At 36.8% G+C, this 13,068-nt stretch overlaps 1 protein-coding gene across 3 annotated transcripts in view; it reads right to left on the reverse strand.

Moving 5' to 3' along the window:
- Window positions 1–13,068, reverse strand: part of ATG2B (autophagy related 2B) — a 71,629-nt gene that overhangs the window by 36,089 nt on the left and 22,472 nt on the right. For all 3 annotated transcript variants that reach the window (XM_014843459.3, XM_070514272.1, XM_070514271.1), the window contains exons 12-18: window positions 11,707–11,857; window positions 10,625–10,717; window positions 10,296–10,484; window positions 6,712–6,985; window positions 5,232–5,334; window positions 3,378–3,573; window positions 2,960–3,102 (exon numbers count right to left, since the gene is read on the reverse strand). In XM_014843459.3, the coding sequence (XP_014698945.3) occupies window positions 2,960–3,102; window positions 3,378–3,573; window positions 5,232–5,334; window positions 6,712–6,985; window positions 10,296–10,484; window positions 10,625–10,717; window positions 11,707–11,857 (1,149 nt within the window). The remainder of the gene's footprint in view (window positions 1–2,959; window positions 3,103–3,377; window positions 3,574–5,231; window positions 5,335–6,711; window positions 6,986–10,295; window positions 10,485–10,624; window positions 10,718–11,706; window positions 11,858–13,068) is intronic.

The following is a 13,068-nucleotide window of genomic DNA, read 5'->3' on the forward strand; positions in this document are numbered from 1 at the left end:
ATTCTGTGGCTATGAGCCTGAAATATAACAGATGCTCAATAAATATTTGATTAAATAAAACCAGTTAGAATTCTTCTTTATATTCTATTCTAAAGGACTTTCGACATAGAAAAAAATTCTCCTATACCTGAGCCTGTCCTTCTAAAAAGAGCCAGTTGACCAAAGCACTAAAGGAATAAACCAGTATTTTAAATGTTTGAAGTAAAGACAGAGTTGATTATAACTCCTGCTCAGAAAAATACAAAAAAAATTATATATATAAAAGGCATTATTGAGACATTTAGCAAAACTTGAAGATTACATGGCAGTAATGTATAATATGAATTTCCTCATTTTGATGGGAATGATGGTTATGTAGAAGAATATCCTTCTTTGTGAGAAACACACACTCAAGCGCTCAAGGTTCAAGGGCATCACGTCAGCAAGACACTCTCAAATGGTTCGGGGAAAAAAACTCTTTGTCCTGTACTTGTAACTCTTCTGTAAGTTTGAGAATGTTTGAAAAATTTTTAAATAATATTAATTTGAAAATAAAAAATACATATACACACAAAGCCAAATAAAGAGCAAAGAATCCACAGCCTGCAGAACTTAGATAAGGGATTTCTATGGCCCACAGAGTGAGGGAGCACTGCAGTATTTCTACAATTCTAGGGGCCTGAGAGACGGAGAAGTGGGCAGAGACAACCAGAACAGAAACTCTCTTAAGCAACCCCATTTAACCCACACTCCAGATGAACAGATAATCTCTAGTTCCCGGATTGAAGAAGTCAACCACGCCCCCCGCCACACAGACTGACGCTCCCCACATGCTAACCGCTGGCTGCTGGCAGACTACTCTCCAGCGCACCGGGAACTTCTGCTCCCACCAGCTCAGCTGTACGTTCTGTCCAGTGACCACTGGTCAACTGTGTTTGGCCTCAAATCTGCTCATCCCAGCTGTATGTTATTGTAAGTATAGTTTTATTTAATATTGTGCTGATGGCTTTTAAGTATATAGATTGAGGTGAAAAAAAATCTTTAAAAACAGGATTCTGCCCTCAGATTGCTGTGAAACTATTTTTTCACTCCACTTTAAAGAAACTGAAATTGAAAACGGTACACAAAGCCTTCTGGGCATACGTTAGGCAAAAATTTCCACCAGTGGCTCATACTCAAAGACAAGGCCTTGTCCTGTACTGAAAAAAGAAGTGGTAAATGAACGTATATTTATATATTGAACGTGGAAGGTATGCATTACTGTTCCATATTCCAGTTTAACCAACAGCCACCTGCTCAATCAGTGCAGAAAGAGAAAGAAATGGATTAAGCCCTTCTGACCTCTGGGCTAGACCCTGAACCGGTCGTTTCATTTTGTTCAGTCTTAGTGTGCACATTCGTTAGCTCTTAGTAGTAGACACTGCTCAATTATAAAACAGAGTAGCCTAGAGGTAAGTGGTTTCCCAACTTTAGCTCATGTGTGAAGTCGTACAGTTAAAAGAATATTGTGAGGGCAAGCCTGATGGCATAGTGGTTCAGTTTGCATGTTCTGCTTCAGAGGCCTGGAGTTCACCAGTTTGGATCCCAGGCGTGGACCTACACATCACTTATCAAGCCGTGCTGTGGCAGGCATCCCACATATAAAACAGAGGAAGATGGGCACAGATGTTAGCTCAGGGCCAGTCTTCCTCAGGAAAAAGAGGAGGAGTGGCAGCAGATGTTAGCTCAGCATTAATCTTCCTCAAAAAAAAAAATAATAATTGTGAAAGCCCTCTCATGTGAACTTATAAATTATATGCCGCTATTTATAAAGTATGTATATTATAAAACAAATATAAAAATAAAAAATTTTAAAAGATGTTTTGGAAAGCTAAATAGAAGTAATAACACTTCCTTCCTACCCCTCAATAGACTCTCCCGTGAATCTCATCTTCAACACAACTGAACTATGTGGATCTTCCTGGAACTTAATTTTCTGATTCTAAGACCAATAGCCCTAGTCATTGACAGTCAGTGAGGAGACCCAGAGCTTATTACCAACAGTTAAGGAAAATAACGGGCCAGGGGTATTCTATACCAAGTAAATCTACAGAAGAAACAACAGTTTGGAGTTTCTGAAGATTAAGAGAAATTAGAACAACGTGCTTACATGTGGGAAGCTACGATGACAGACACGAAGGATGTCTTTTTCTAGAATCCCACAGGACCATCTTTCAGATATACTACAGAAGAGATTCCTTCAGTGGGTAGGAATGACAGCGGTAAGAGATGACTACTGAGTGCTTGCTCTATGCCAGGCACTATTCTCAGAACCTTCCAAGCATTGGATCATCTAATCCTCCAGACGACCCTCTGAGGCAGGTAGAAGCATCAGCTCCATTTGACAGTTGAGGAAACTGACCTTACGGAGGATAGGGAAATTGTCCAAGGTCTTCAGAGTTTAAGATCTTCCAACTCTAGAATGCCATTTATTTCAACATATTTGCTTGGTATACATGTTTAAGGGTATTTAAATGTAATAAATTTTTATATAGAAGTCTATGTTAGAGTTTATAATTGTGATGGGATGCTTTTTTGCACTCTGAGAAGGCATGCTCCTCACACAAAGACTCTAGGCTTCTGATTCTACCCCAGTATCTGCTGGCCCCCTATACAAATATCTCCCAATTCCTTTCATGTCACTGTACACACAGAAGAGAGATCTGGTCAGGCGACAGAGAGCGACCAGCCAACGTGAGGGCAGAGGGAATAAATATCTCACACACAAGTAACCCAGTTACCAAACACACTGGTTAGGAAACTCTGCTAAGACAGTAGCCCGTCATAATGGTAATAGTTCTATAATCAACACCATCAAAGTACACGGAGATGGCAGAGAATATTAAACAAGGAAATAAAAGGGAGAAAAGAGGAAATAAAGAGGCAGGGAGGCAGAAAAGTTCAATCCCAAAGATTCAACTATAAAGGCGTTCAAACTCACCTATTATAAAGCTTCTCATAAAAGCCTTTATTAGGTAGTGTTAAATGAATATTGGGTAACGTAAGTTCCAGCACATAGTGAGAGTTGCTAATTGCTTTATCCTGAAACTCTGTCATTTCTACAGGGTCTCCAGGCATCACCATCTAAAATATAACAGTTTAGTACAAAAAAAGGTATCAATAACCATTTTATGTCAGCATCATCTTCTGACCCTATCCGTAGGACTTGGTATGTGAGCAAATAAATAAGCATGTAACTTTTAACTTTAACCAAGAAAATAATAGATATTATTCAATCTTGGAGTTAAAAACGTAGGAAAAACAGTACACAAAGTCTTTCTGAAAAAGATAAAGAATTAAAATCACTGCTATATAACAGAGGACAATTCCTTTGCTGCTCGCTCGCACTTTAACTTTACCTGCTCATTTTCAAACATTACTCTTCGAGAAGAAAAGGGAGACGGGGCTGGTCTTCTCAGATCACAAACATCTTTCAGGGAATGAGCACCTCCTTCCTCTTCTTCCTGATAGTGGCCATCACTCTCTTCTTCCTCCTCAGCTGCTATTCTCTCCAAAATGGAATGTATGGCTGGTGGGTTTATTTTCAGTACAATTCTGATAGCAAACACAATTTAAAAGATCAAGCTCTAAGTGTAAACTCCAAAACTTTAACTTTTATGCAGACTAATACAAAGACCACTGATTAAATGATTGATAGGATTCAGTTTCTCTACAAAGTGTAATTATGTCTACTGAAACCCCTACTTGTAAGCATGCTGTAAACTTAGAAGTGTGGAATTGATGAAACAAGTAAACAAAAGAAGGGCCTTAGCATCTTACACATGGCTAACTGAAATCTGATCTTTGGAGGACAGAAAGGTTATTTTTAAATTTCATTAACAGTCAACAATTTTTACCTAAGAATTCTATTTATTATCATTAAACCAAATCTTTCCGCATGCAGTCTCTTCTGCTATCACGGAGTACTTGCACATCTGAGAAACCTCATGTTATATAAACTGCTCATATGGAAAAAGGAAAGACTGATTAGGGAACGGTTTCAGAACTGCAACAACACAGTAATGTTTTCCTTCAGGAATTTCAATAATAAAAGACTTGTTGTTGTTGTTGTTGTTTTGCAGCTACAAACCCAAACTCTCAGGGGCTGCCAGCCTTTGATGACGTTAGATTTTGCTCCAGAGTAACGCCATTCCCTTCCTAATCCTCTGCAGCACATCATGAGCCCAAGGCTTTGCGGTCTCCCTTTTACCACATCAGCCCCTTGTCATCAGGAGGCATGGCACCTCAAACAAAACAGCTGTGTTCCATCTACAACAGCTTTTTTTCTAAGTCAGTGGTGCCAGCTGGTTCTAGTTAAAACTATCACAACTGTTTCCTAATTTATAGATATCCTAATAAATTATGCTTCCAAATTACCTAAGTGAAGTAGACTCAATTCTTATGATGAAAACTCATGCTCTTAACTCCTGCTCATTAACAGGCATGCACTGATAATGCCTGTCCTAAGAGTCCAACGGGGCTGATACATAGGGCGCATAAAAGGCATAGGGGTATAAAAGAAAACAGGCAGAAAAATGGCTCAAAAAGATCACTTTAATTCTTAGAAAAGCTTCAAATACTAAGTTTTCAATATAATAGTGGATCATTATTTCAAGTAAACTAAGTTCTTTTAAATGTAATCCAAGTCCACTATGAGGCTAATTTAAGGAATATCCCCTGCCTAAGAAATCCTGAAGCAGTGTTTCTCTAAGTCCACCCGCATATTGGAATCACCTGGTATAATTTTTAAACTATAGTGATGCCCGGGTTCTATACCAGTATATCTTAGGGAGGGGCCCAAGAATCAGTATTCTGTAAAAGCTCCCAAGATTTGAAAAACTGTCCTAAAGCAATCACTGACTATAAAATTCATTTGACGACTAACCAAATGGTACCATATGAGCTCTTCTACAGTAGCTATGAACTATTTTTAAAATGGTTAATGATTGTTATCTAATTAAACTAGGTATCGAGAACAGAGGACACATTTCATAGCTCCATCTCTCGCAATATCTAACGTACACCTTTCATATAGTAGTACTCAATACATACTTTTATTTAAATTGTCCATCTTCCTCAGGGTTCTCTCATCAAGGCTGAATATTTTTAGCTTAAATTTAACAGCCAAAATGTCAGTTAAAAAGAATACAGCAATTTATTTCTAAAAGGAAAATTTCATTAAATGCATGCATCGTATGCATTTGCTTACTCACCGTGGCCAGTCAAAATCATCTGATGATGCTGTATCTCCATCTACTCCACTAGACACTTGGAAAAACTTAATAGATGGTTCTCCTTTATCTTCCTGGAATGACCCTAATAAAACAAGACTGATTAACTGAAATGCATGTCTTCTCAAGTACTACAAGATACTTTTCTCCTTAGAGGAGCAAAGATCCTCTCAATCAAGGACAGAATGCAACGTTAAGTTCTACAACATTTATTCATTTGCTCCTGTTCCATGTGTACATGTAGGGAAACAAGATAAGCAGATAAATTAAAGATGCTGTTTTCTGTTCAAATTCTTAAATACCAATGTTTAACGTGTAAGGTACACAATCACAATATAGTAAATACAGCAGTTACCACTTACTGAGTGTCACTTGATTATTCCTCATAAAAGTTTATGCAGTTAATCTAGCAAAGATAGAATAACTACATTTCTTAAATGTTTATTTTGTACCAAGCTCTGTAAGAATTACCTCTAGTCACAACAACCCTATACATGTTTTTTCATTCCCTTTTACAAAGAATGACTTTCCTCCAGAATGAGTTTCTCACCACTAGAGTTAAGGGAAGATCAGATATCCCCAAAACGCCCTTTCATGAAGTCACAATCGGCAACAATTTTAAATAGGTCTAAGATGTGTACAACTGAGAACAGGGAAGGGAAACTGCAGCCCGCCCAGGAGGGGATGGCAGGGGGGTGTGGGGGCAGGAGAGTGTGGTGGGAGCAGGGTGGCAGTGTGATGGCAGAGGCAACGTGCTTAGTAACCACAGGCTAAAACATCAGCAAGTTCCCGAGTTCTTCACAAACTGGGTTCCCTCTAACTCTATATATTCTCTTCATTAGATGACAAAAGAAAAGTAATTCAGAAAAACTAAAAACGAGTTTGACAAAGAAAAGTGACCAGAGATTAGTATGATGGTTGAAAGCTCAAGCTCCAGTGTGGGACTCGGGTTAGAATCTTGATTCTAGCACTTTCTACTAAACGACCTTGGAAGGTACCTCTTCTTAAGTCTACAAATTCCTCACTTACAAATGATAAAAGTAATCAGAAATAATAAGCCTACCGTAACTACGATGATTAAAGGAAACAACATAAAGTGTGTGAAGTGCTCAGCACAGGAGCTAACACAGAGTGGTACCCAGTGAATTCTGGCTATGAGTAGCCTTACAAGTAAGTGGAAGGTGCTGGGTAAAATGTAAGCTAAAGCAATCTATTCCCCTGTAGAAAAGAAATATTTTAAGAAAGTAAATAAATCATTGTGCTTAGTAATTTCTCTTTAAAAACTGACTTACATCATATATTTGTATACAATACTGGAAAAAAGCTGTTACTCTTGTTTTCTAACAGAATATTCTTTAATTTTATGACATTGTGGGGCTGTCAGATACTTTTTCATGATTTACGTTTCAGTGGCACTTGTTAGTTTCTAGTCTGGCTCCTTTACAGGCACGTTCAATCTTACCAACTAGTTCTCTAAAGGTAAGTTCCAATTTAATTTGCTCTGGGGTTGATCCTCCTACGAATTCAGTCTTAAATTCTAGATCTGTGAATGATAAATGAAGGATCTCCTTCTGAAGCGACTTCTTAAACCATGGTCCTCTTTCTTGATCTGATCGAAGATCAGGTATCGGGAAGCGAACAGAAAGGTTTAATGCTGGTGTGGCAACTTGTACTGATATCCGACAATTTGCAGGATTATGTGAATCATCTAGAAATACTTCAGTGAAAGCCTTGTGCTAAAACAGAAAACATCAAAAATATGCCCAAATGTTAAAGTAAACATAAATTACATTAGTATTCAACATTACAATATGTACAATCACCGTTTCCTCATTCAGAATAATGCACTAAAATACAATCCAAATTAACTATCATATTAACTTAGTGAAATGAAATTTTATAATGCAACAGCTATTGACAAAAGTCATAACTAGTGGTAAAAGTTAAACCCTCATAAAAAAAAAAATAAATCAAAATAGAAACTGAATCAAAGTAAAGACACAGGTGCTATAGACGCACATATATCTTACTATAGTCTAAAAAAGAATAACGTGTAAACTAGCTTATCAGCAAATTCAACACAGTCAAAAATCACTACAGCACCTAACATTCCATTTGAAGAATTTATCTACTAATACGCTACTCTAAACAAACACTCAGTATGAAATCAGATGAATTACACCCAATGCAAAGGCCCATCCCTGACTCATCTTTATATTTCCAGGGCTAAGCCCAGAGCCTGGCACATCATAGATTCTAAATAAATATTTTAGAAACAACTCACTCCAAGCTCCCATCCAACCCAAGGGTATGATGATCCCATCTGATGGCTCTTAGAAGCTAAACACACATATGCCATCTACTCAAAGCCGTGTTATGATAAAAGGATCAAAGAACATGCCCTTCAGATAAACCTCTATTCCTATTTTTTCTCTAAAATGTATTGAAACCAACAAAGATTTAGTCCAGAGTACACTGTAGTGACAACACTCCTTGATTTCATGAATCAGTCTCTAACCTCCTAGATTAGAAAGTTCCCTTTTATGCTAGACTTGGATTTTTAACAAACCTATTCTTTTTCTTCCATATTTAACTTTCTATTACTAACCCCTACTCTCAGCAAAAATAACCCAAGAGATTAAACCATCATCCCAAAACATCTATGGCTAACAGCAAATATAGACACTAACCCCATAGAACTTAAAATAACTAGCAAATGGTGACAATAAACAATGCTGATTTAAAGTGAATACTCACCACTAATTAAGGGAGAAGCAAATAAGTTGAAAAAATATCTTTTCCCTTTTCTTTTTAACCAAAGTTGTCTCTGTTCCTGGTTCTACAGCCTCAAAATTCCTAACAGACTTCCTGCAACTCTAATGGACTTGATTTGCTTAGAAACAACACCAGGCACCAGATCTAAGTGCTCTAAAAGCGATATAACATGACGCTCGACAACACAATACTGTAATGTATGTTCTCATTTTCAAAAGTATATCCTGTATTATATGAGCTACATTTTATAGGTAGCTCAAGTAGTTTGTTAAATGTGTGAATAGATAAAATTTTGTAAAGATACTATAATCACAGTTTATAAAATTCAGATAAACAGGAAAGGAAAGAAAATCTAACTCTACTATTTTAACACAATCAATGCTACCAACTGGTGTATTTCTATCCATTTTTTTCTATACGTTAATTTTATTTACAGAGCTGTAATAAAAGTTTACGTGGAATAACACATTCCACTTTTTCACTTAATCCTTCTTCATGTTGTTGCAACATCTTTATAACCATCATCTAAAATGGCCATGTAAAATTTCACTCAGTATATTAGCAAAACTTATTTAGCTAGCCTATTATCTAGAAATAAAAGATGTCTCCCTTCAACAAAGATGCCAACAACATACAATGGAGAAAAGATAGTCTCTTCAATAAATGGTGTTGGGAAAACTGGACAGCCATATGCAAAAGAATGAAGGTAGACCATTATCTCACGCCATACACAAAAATAAACTCAAAATAGATCAAAGATTGGAAGATAAGTCCTGAAACCATAAAACCGCTGGAAGATAATATAGGTAGCACACTCTCTGACATTGAACTTAAAAGGATCGTTTCGAATACCATGTCTTCTCAGACAAGGGAAACAAGAAAAAATAAACAAGTGGGAGTTCATCAGACTAAAGAGCTTCTGCAAGGCAAAAGAAACTAGGATCAAAACAAAAAGACAATCCACCAATTGGAAGAAAATATTTGCAAGTCATATATCTGACAAGGGGTTAATCGCCATAATATTTAAGGAACTCACACAACTAAACAAAAAAACAAACAGCCTGATCAAAAAATGGGCAGAGGATATGGACAGACATTTTTCCAAAGAAGATATACAGTGGCCAATAAACACATAAAAAGATGTTCAACATCACTAATCATCAGGGAAATGCAAATCAAAGCTACACTAAGATACTACCTTACGCCTGTTAAAATGGCTATAATCGCTAAGACTAAAAATAACAAATGTTGGAGAGGGTGTGGAGAAAAGGGAACCCTCATACACTGCTGGTGGGAATGCAAACTGGTGCGGCCACTACGGAAAAGAGTATGGAGATTCCTCAAAAAATTAAAAATAGAACTACCATATGACCCAGCTATCCCACTACTGGGTATCTACCCAAACAACTTGAAATCAACAATCCAAAGTAACATATGTACCCCTACGTTCATTGTAGCACTATTCACAACAGCCATGACATGGAAGCAACCCAAGTGCCCACTGACTGATGACTGGATAAAGAAGAAGTGGTATATATACACAATGGAATAATACTCAGCCAGAAAAAAGACAAATTCATCCCATTTGCAACAACATGGAAGGATCTGGAGAGAATTATGCTAAGCAAAATAAGCCAGACTGAGAAAGACCAACACCAGCTGATTTCATTCATATGTGGAATATGAACAAACATATGGACAATGAAAAACAGTTCAGTGGTTACCAGGGGAAGGGGGATGGGGGGTGGGCAAAGGGGGTGAAGGGCAGCACGTATGTGGTGACAGATAAGAAATAACGTACAACTGAAATCTCACATTGATGTAAACTATTATGAACTCAATAAAAAAAAAAGATGTCTCCATTTCTTCATTATTACAAATAAAGCTGCTTTAATAATATATGCTATTTAACCTATTAAGAATACTTAAGTTCAAAAAACAAAAATAAAATCTTTCAAAAAAAAAAAAGGGTCCAGCCTCATGGCTGAGTGGTTAAGTTTGGGTGCTCTGCTTCGGAGGGCCAGGGTTTTGCTGGTTCAGATCCTGAGCATGGACATGGCACCGCTCATCAGGCCATGCTGAGGCAGTGTCCCACATGCCACAACTAGAAGGACCCACAACTAAAAATATACAACTGTGTACCAGGGAGCTTTAGGGAGAAAAAGGAAAAATAAAATCTTTAAAAAGAATACTTAAGCTCACAAATAATGCCAATAAGCCTATCAGCTAGTTATAATTATGGTTAGTATTTGCAATTTTTTGAATACTTACCAGACTAATATGCTTATTATATGAAGTATACATGTGAGACGCCATCATCTCCACTGTACTAAGTTTCTGTGGTTGAAGCAAAGAATTTAACCTGTCCACAATACTGATATCCAGCTCACAAAACACTGGATTTAATTTAATTTGTAATTCTGCCTTCTGAGGCACGGAACTAAGCCTTGCTTGATTACCCTGTAAAAAAAAAAAAACGAAAGCATTAATATGATCAGTAACAATACTATAAAACTAAGTTTTATAAAACCTTATGATTGTGACAAAATATATATAAAATGAAAATTTACAGGTGGTAAACTCAGAAAAAGATCTCTTACCTGGGGTCCTTTATTCTCAGAATGCTTATAATGAAGCTGAAGACACACAGGGGGGTGGGAATCAGTTCGTTCTTCAGAATGGAACATTAAAAGCTTGAAAACAAAGATGAAGATAAATTAAATGTAAGATATTAAGCTATAATTAATCACATGAATTAACAGAGGTGCTAATGTAATAGTAGAAAGAACTTTTGAAGTCAGAAAAGCTGGCTCTAAGTGTCATTTCTGTCACTCACTAGCAACGTGAATCTTAGACCAGTTAGTTAATTTTTGTGATACTTAAGTGTCTCATCTGCAAAATGCAGGTAAGGACTCAATAAAGTAATGCCCTAGAAAGTGCTCTGAAAATAACATACAAGGGCCAGGTAACAGCAATAACTGCCATTTTGATAGCTCTGAAAAGCCTCTCTAGAACACATTATTAGGATAGTAAAAAAAATAAAATTAATAATAAATGAACACAAGACATTTCACTTGTCTTGAACAGTGCTTAGCACACAGTAGGCATTCAGAAGTATTTGTTGAATGATAGAACTCTTCTGAATGAAATCAACTCATTTGTCTCATAACCTGTTTGCCACTCTAAAACAAGTGAACATTGGGGCCGGCCCCGTGGCGCAGCAGTTAAGTGCACACATTCCACTTCAGCGGCCCAGGGTTCACTGGTTCGGATCCCAGGTGTGGACATAGCACTGCTTGGCACGCCATGCTGTGGCAGGCGTCCCACATATAAAGTAGAGGAAGATGGGCATGGATGTTAGCTCAGGGCCAGTCTACCTCAGTGAAAAGAGGAGGATTGGCAGCAATTAGCTCAGGGCTAATATTCCTCAAAAAAAAATAATAAAAAATAAAACAAGTGAACTTCTAAATTAAAAATTCTAACAGACTCTTATAATGGCCTTGAATGCCATACTTTAAAAAATCTGTGGCAACAAAATACAAATGCACACACACACACACAAAAACTCCTTCCTATAGGACTGCCTATACCTGTTTTAAGAAAATCATTACTGTTCATACAATTCTTAAAAAGCAAGACAAATTTAAAGAATAATCCTAAAGGAAAAGTATCTAGCATTTACCTCTGTATAGTGGGGAGAAACAGAATGAAAATCAGTCGGAAACAGGCACTCCAAAAGTTCCATTTGCCCAATGGACATGTCAGTACTAAAATATCGGGAGGCTGATCTTTGTCTTTGTTCATAGGATACTTTGATGCCAGTACCTATAAACCTATTAGAAAAAAAACGTAGCATTTAAGACTATCCATATACTTCTAGATTAAACAATGTGTCAAAGACTAGCACACAAGTGTTAATAAGGTACAATTCCCTAGCTATTCTGACAAGTTCAACTTGTTAGTAATAACTAATATTCCTAAGGATATTAACTAGAAAAACTTTCAAATCTCCCACTCCCTGACATAAGATAAAGAAATCAGTTCTGTTGATAGGAAACTATACAGGATATATTTTTTTTTCCAAAACTGCCCTTCCTTCTTCCACATTTTAAAATTTACACTTCAGTAGATAAAATCTCTTAAATCTGTAAAATATATAAAATAGTTTCTTGAAATCATCTAGAAGCATCATGCAATATTTAAAATCTTCAGTCAGTGGAACTCAAATGGAGATCTACCTCTAGTTTCTGCTGCTTTAGTTATATTCTCTACTGGTACATATTTGAAACTTGGTCAAAATGGGAAGGAAAAAATGTTCTGCAGTTTGATTATAAATACTATGGTCCTAATCTGTAGAGTTTCCTTTGCTCGTTATAAAAAGTATTTTGCATAATAATTTTAATACTTAAAAAAAGTTAAAGTTAAAATAAAAGCCCAAAGTATTTTCTAAAAATATTAATATATGTATCTAAGCCACCGTATAAAATAATATAGAACTTGACAATTTATATGTCACTTCCACATAAAAATAAATAGTATTTGCAGGTTAACGATATTTTACTCACAAATTTAATTATCGCCTCATCTATTAGGACTGAACCCATCTAAAGATCCCTGGCTGTTTGGACAGCTTGGACTTTTGCAGCAGAAGTTGAAGATGCAGCATCCCAGGCGCAGGATCAGCCTTGGCACCATTTCCCACCTCGTGGGCAGTGCCATGTGACTCATTTCCCAGTCCCTTCTCTAGTTCATTCTACTCTCACCACCACTGCCATCTCAGCTAAGCTAGTGACAATAGGAACTATTTTTATGATTATAATGGTGTCAGTGGGGATGATGGCAAATTTAGTCAAAGATAGTTGACGAGAGCAGGGCAGGGAGCTGAAGAAAAGACAATTTAGAAAACTCCAGATCATCTAGATCTTACAACTGAATGTTCCACATGCCAAATAACCTAAATGAGAGATTCTATGGTAAATATCTTTGCAGCATTGCAGGAAGACCTCACCCATTCCACTCAATTACAAATAAAATGTGAATTAGG

This window comes from Equus asinus, chromosome 7, assembly GCF_041296235.1.
Source record: "Equus asinus isolate D_3611 breed Donkey chromosome 7, EquAss-T2T_v2, whole genome shotgun sequence".
NCBI lineage: Eukaryota > Metazoa > Chordata > Mammalia > Perissodactyla > Equidae > Equus > Equus asinus.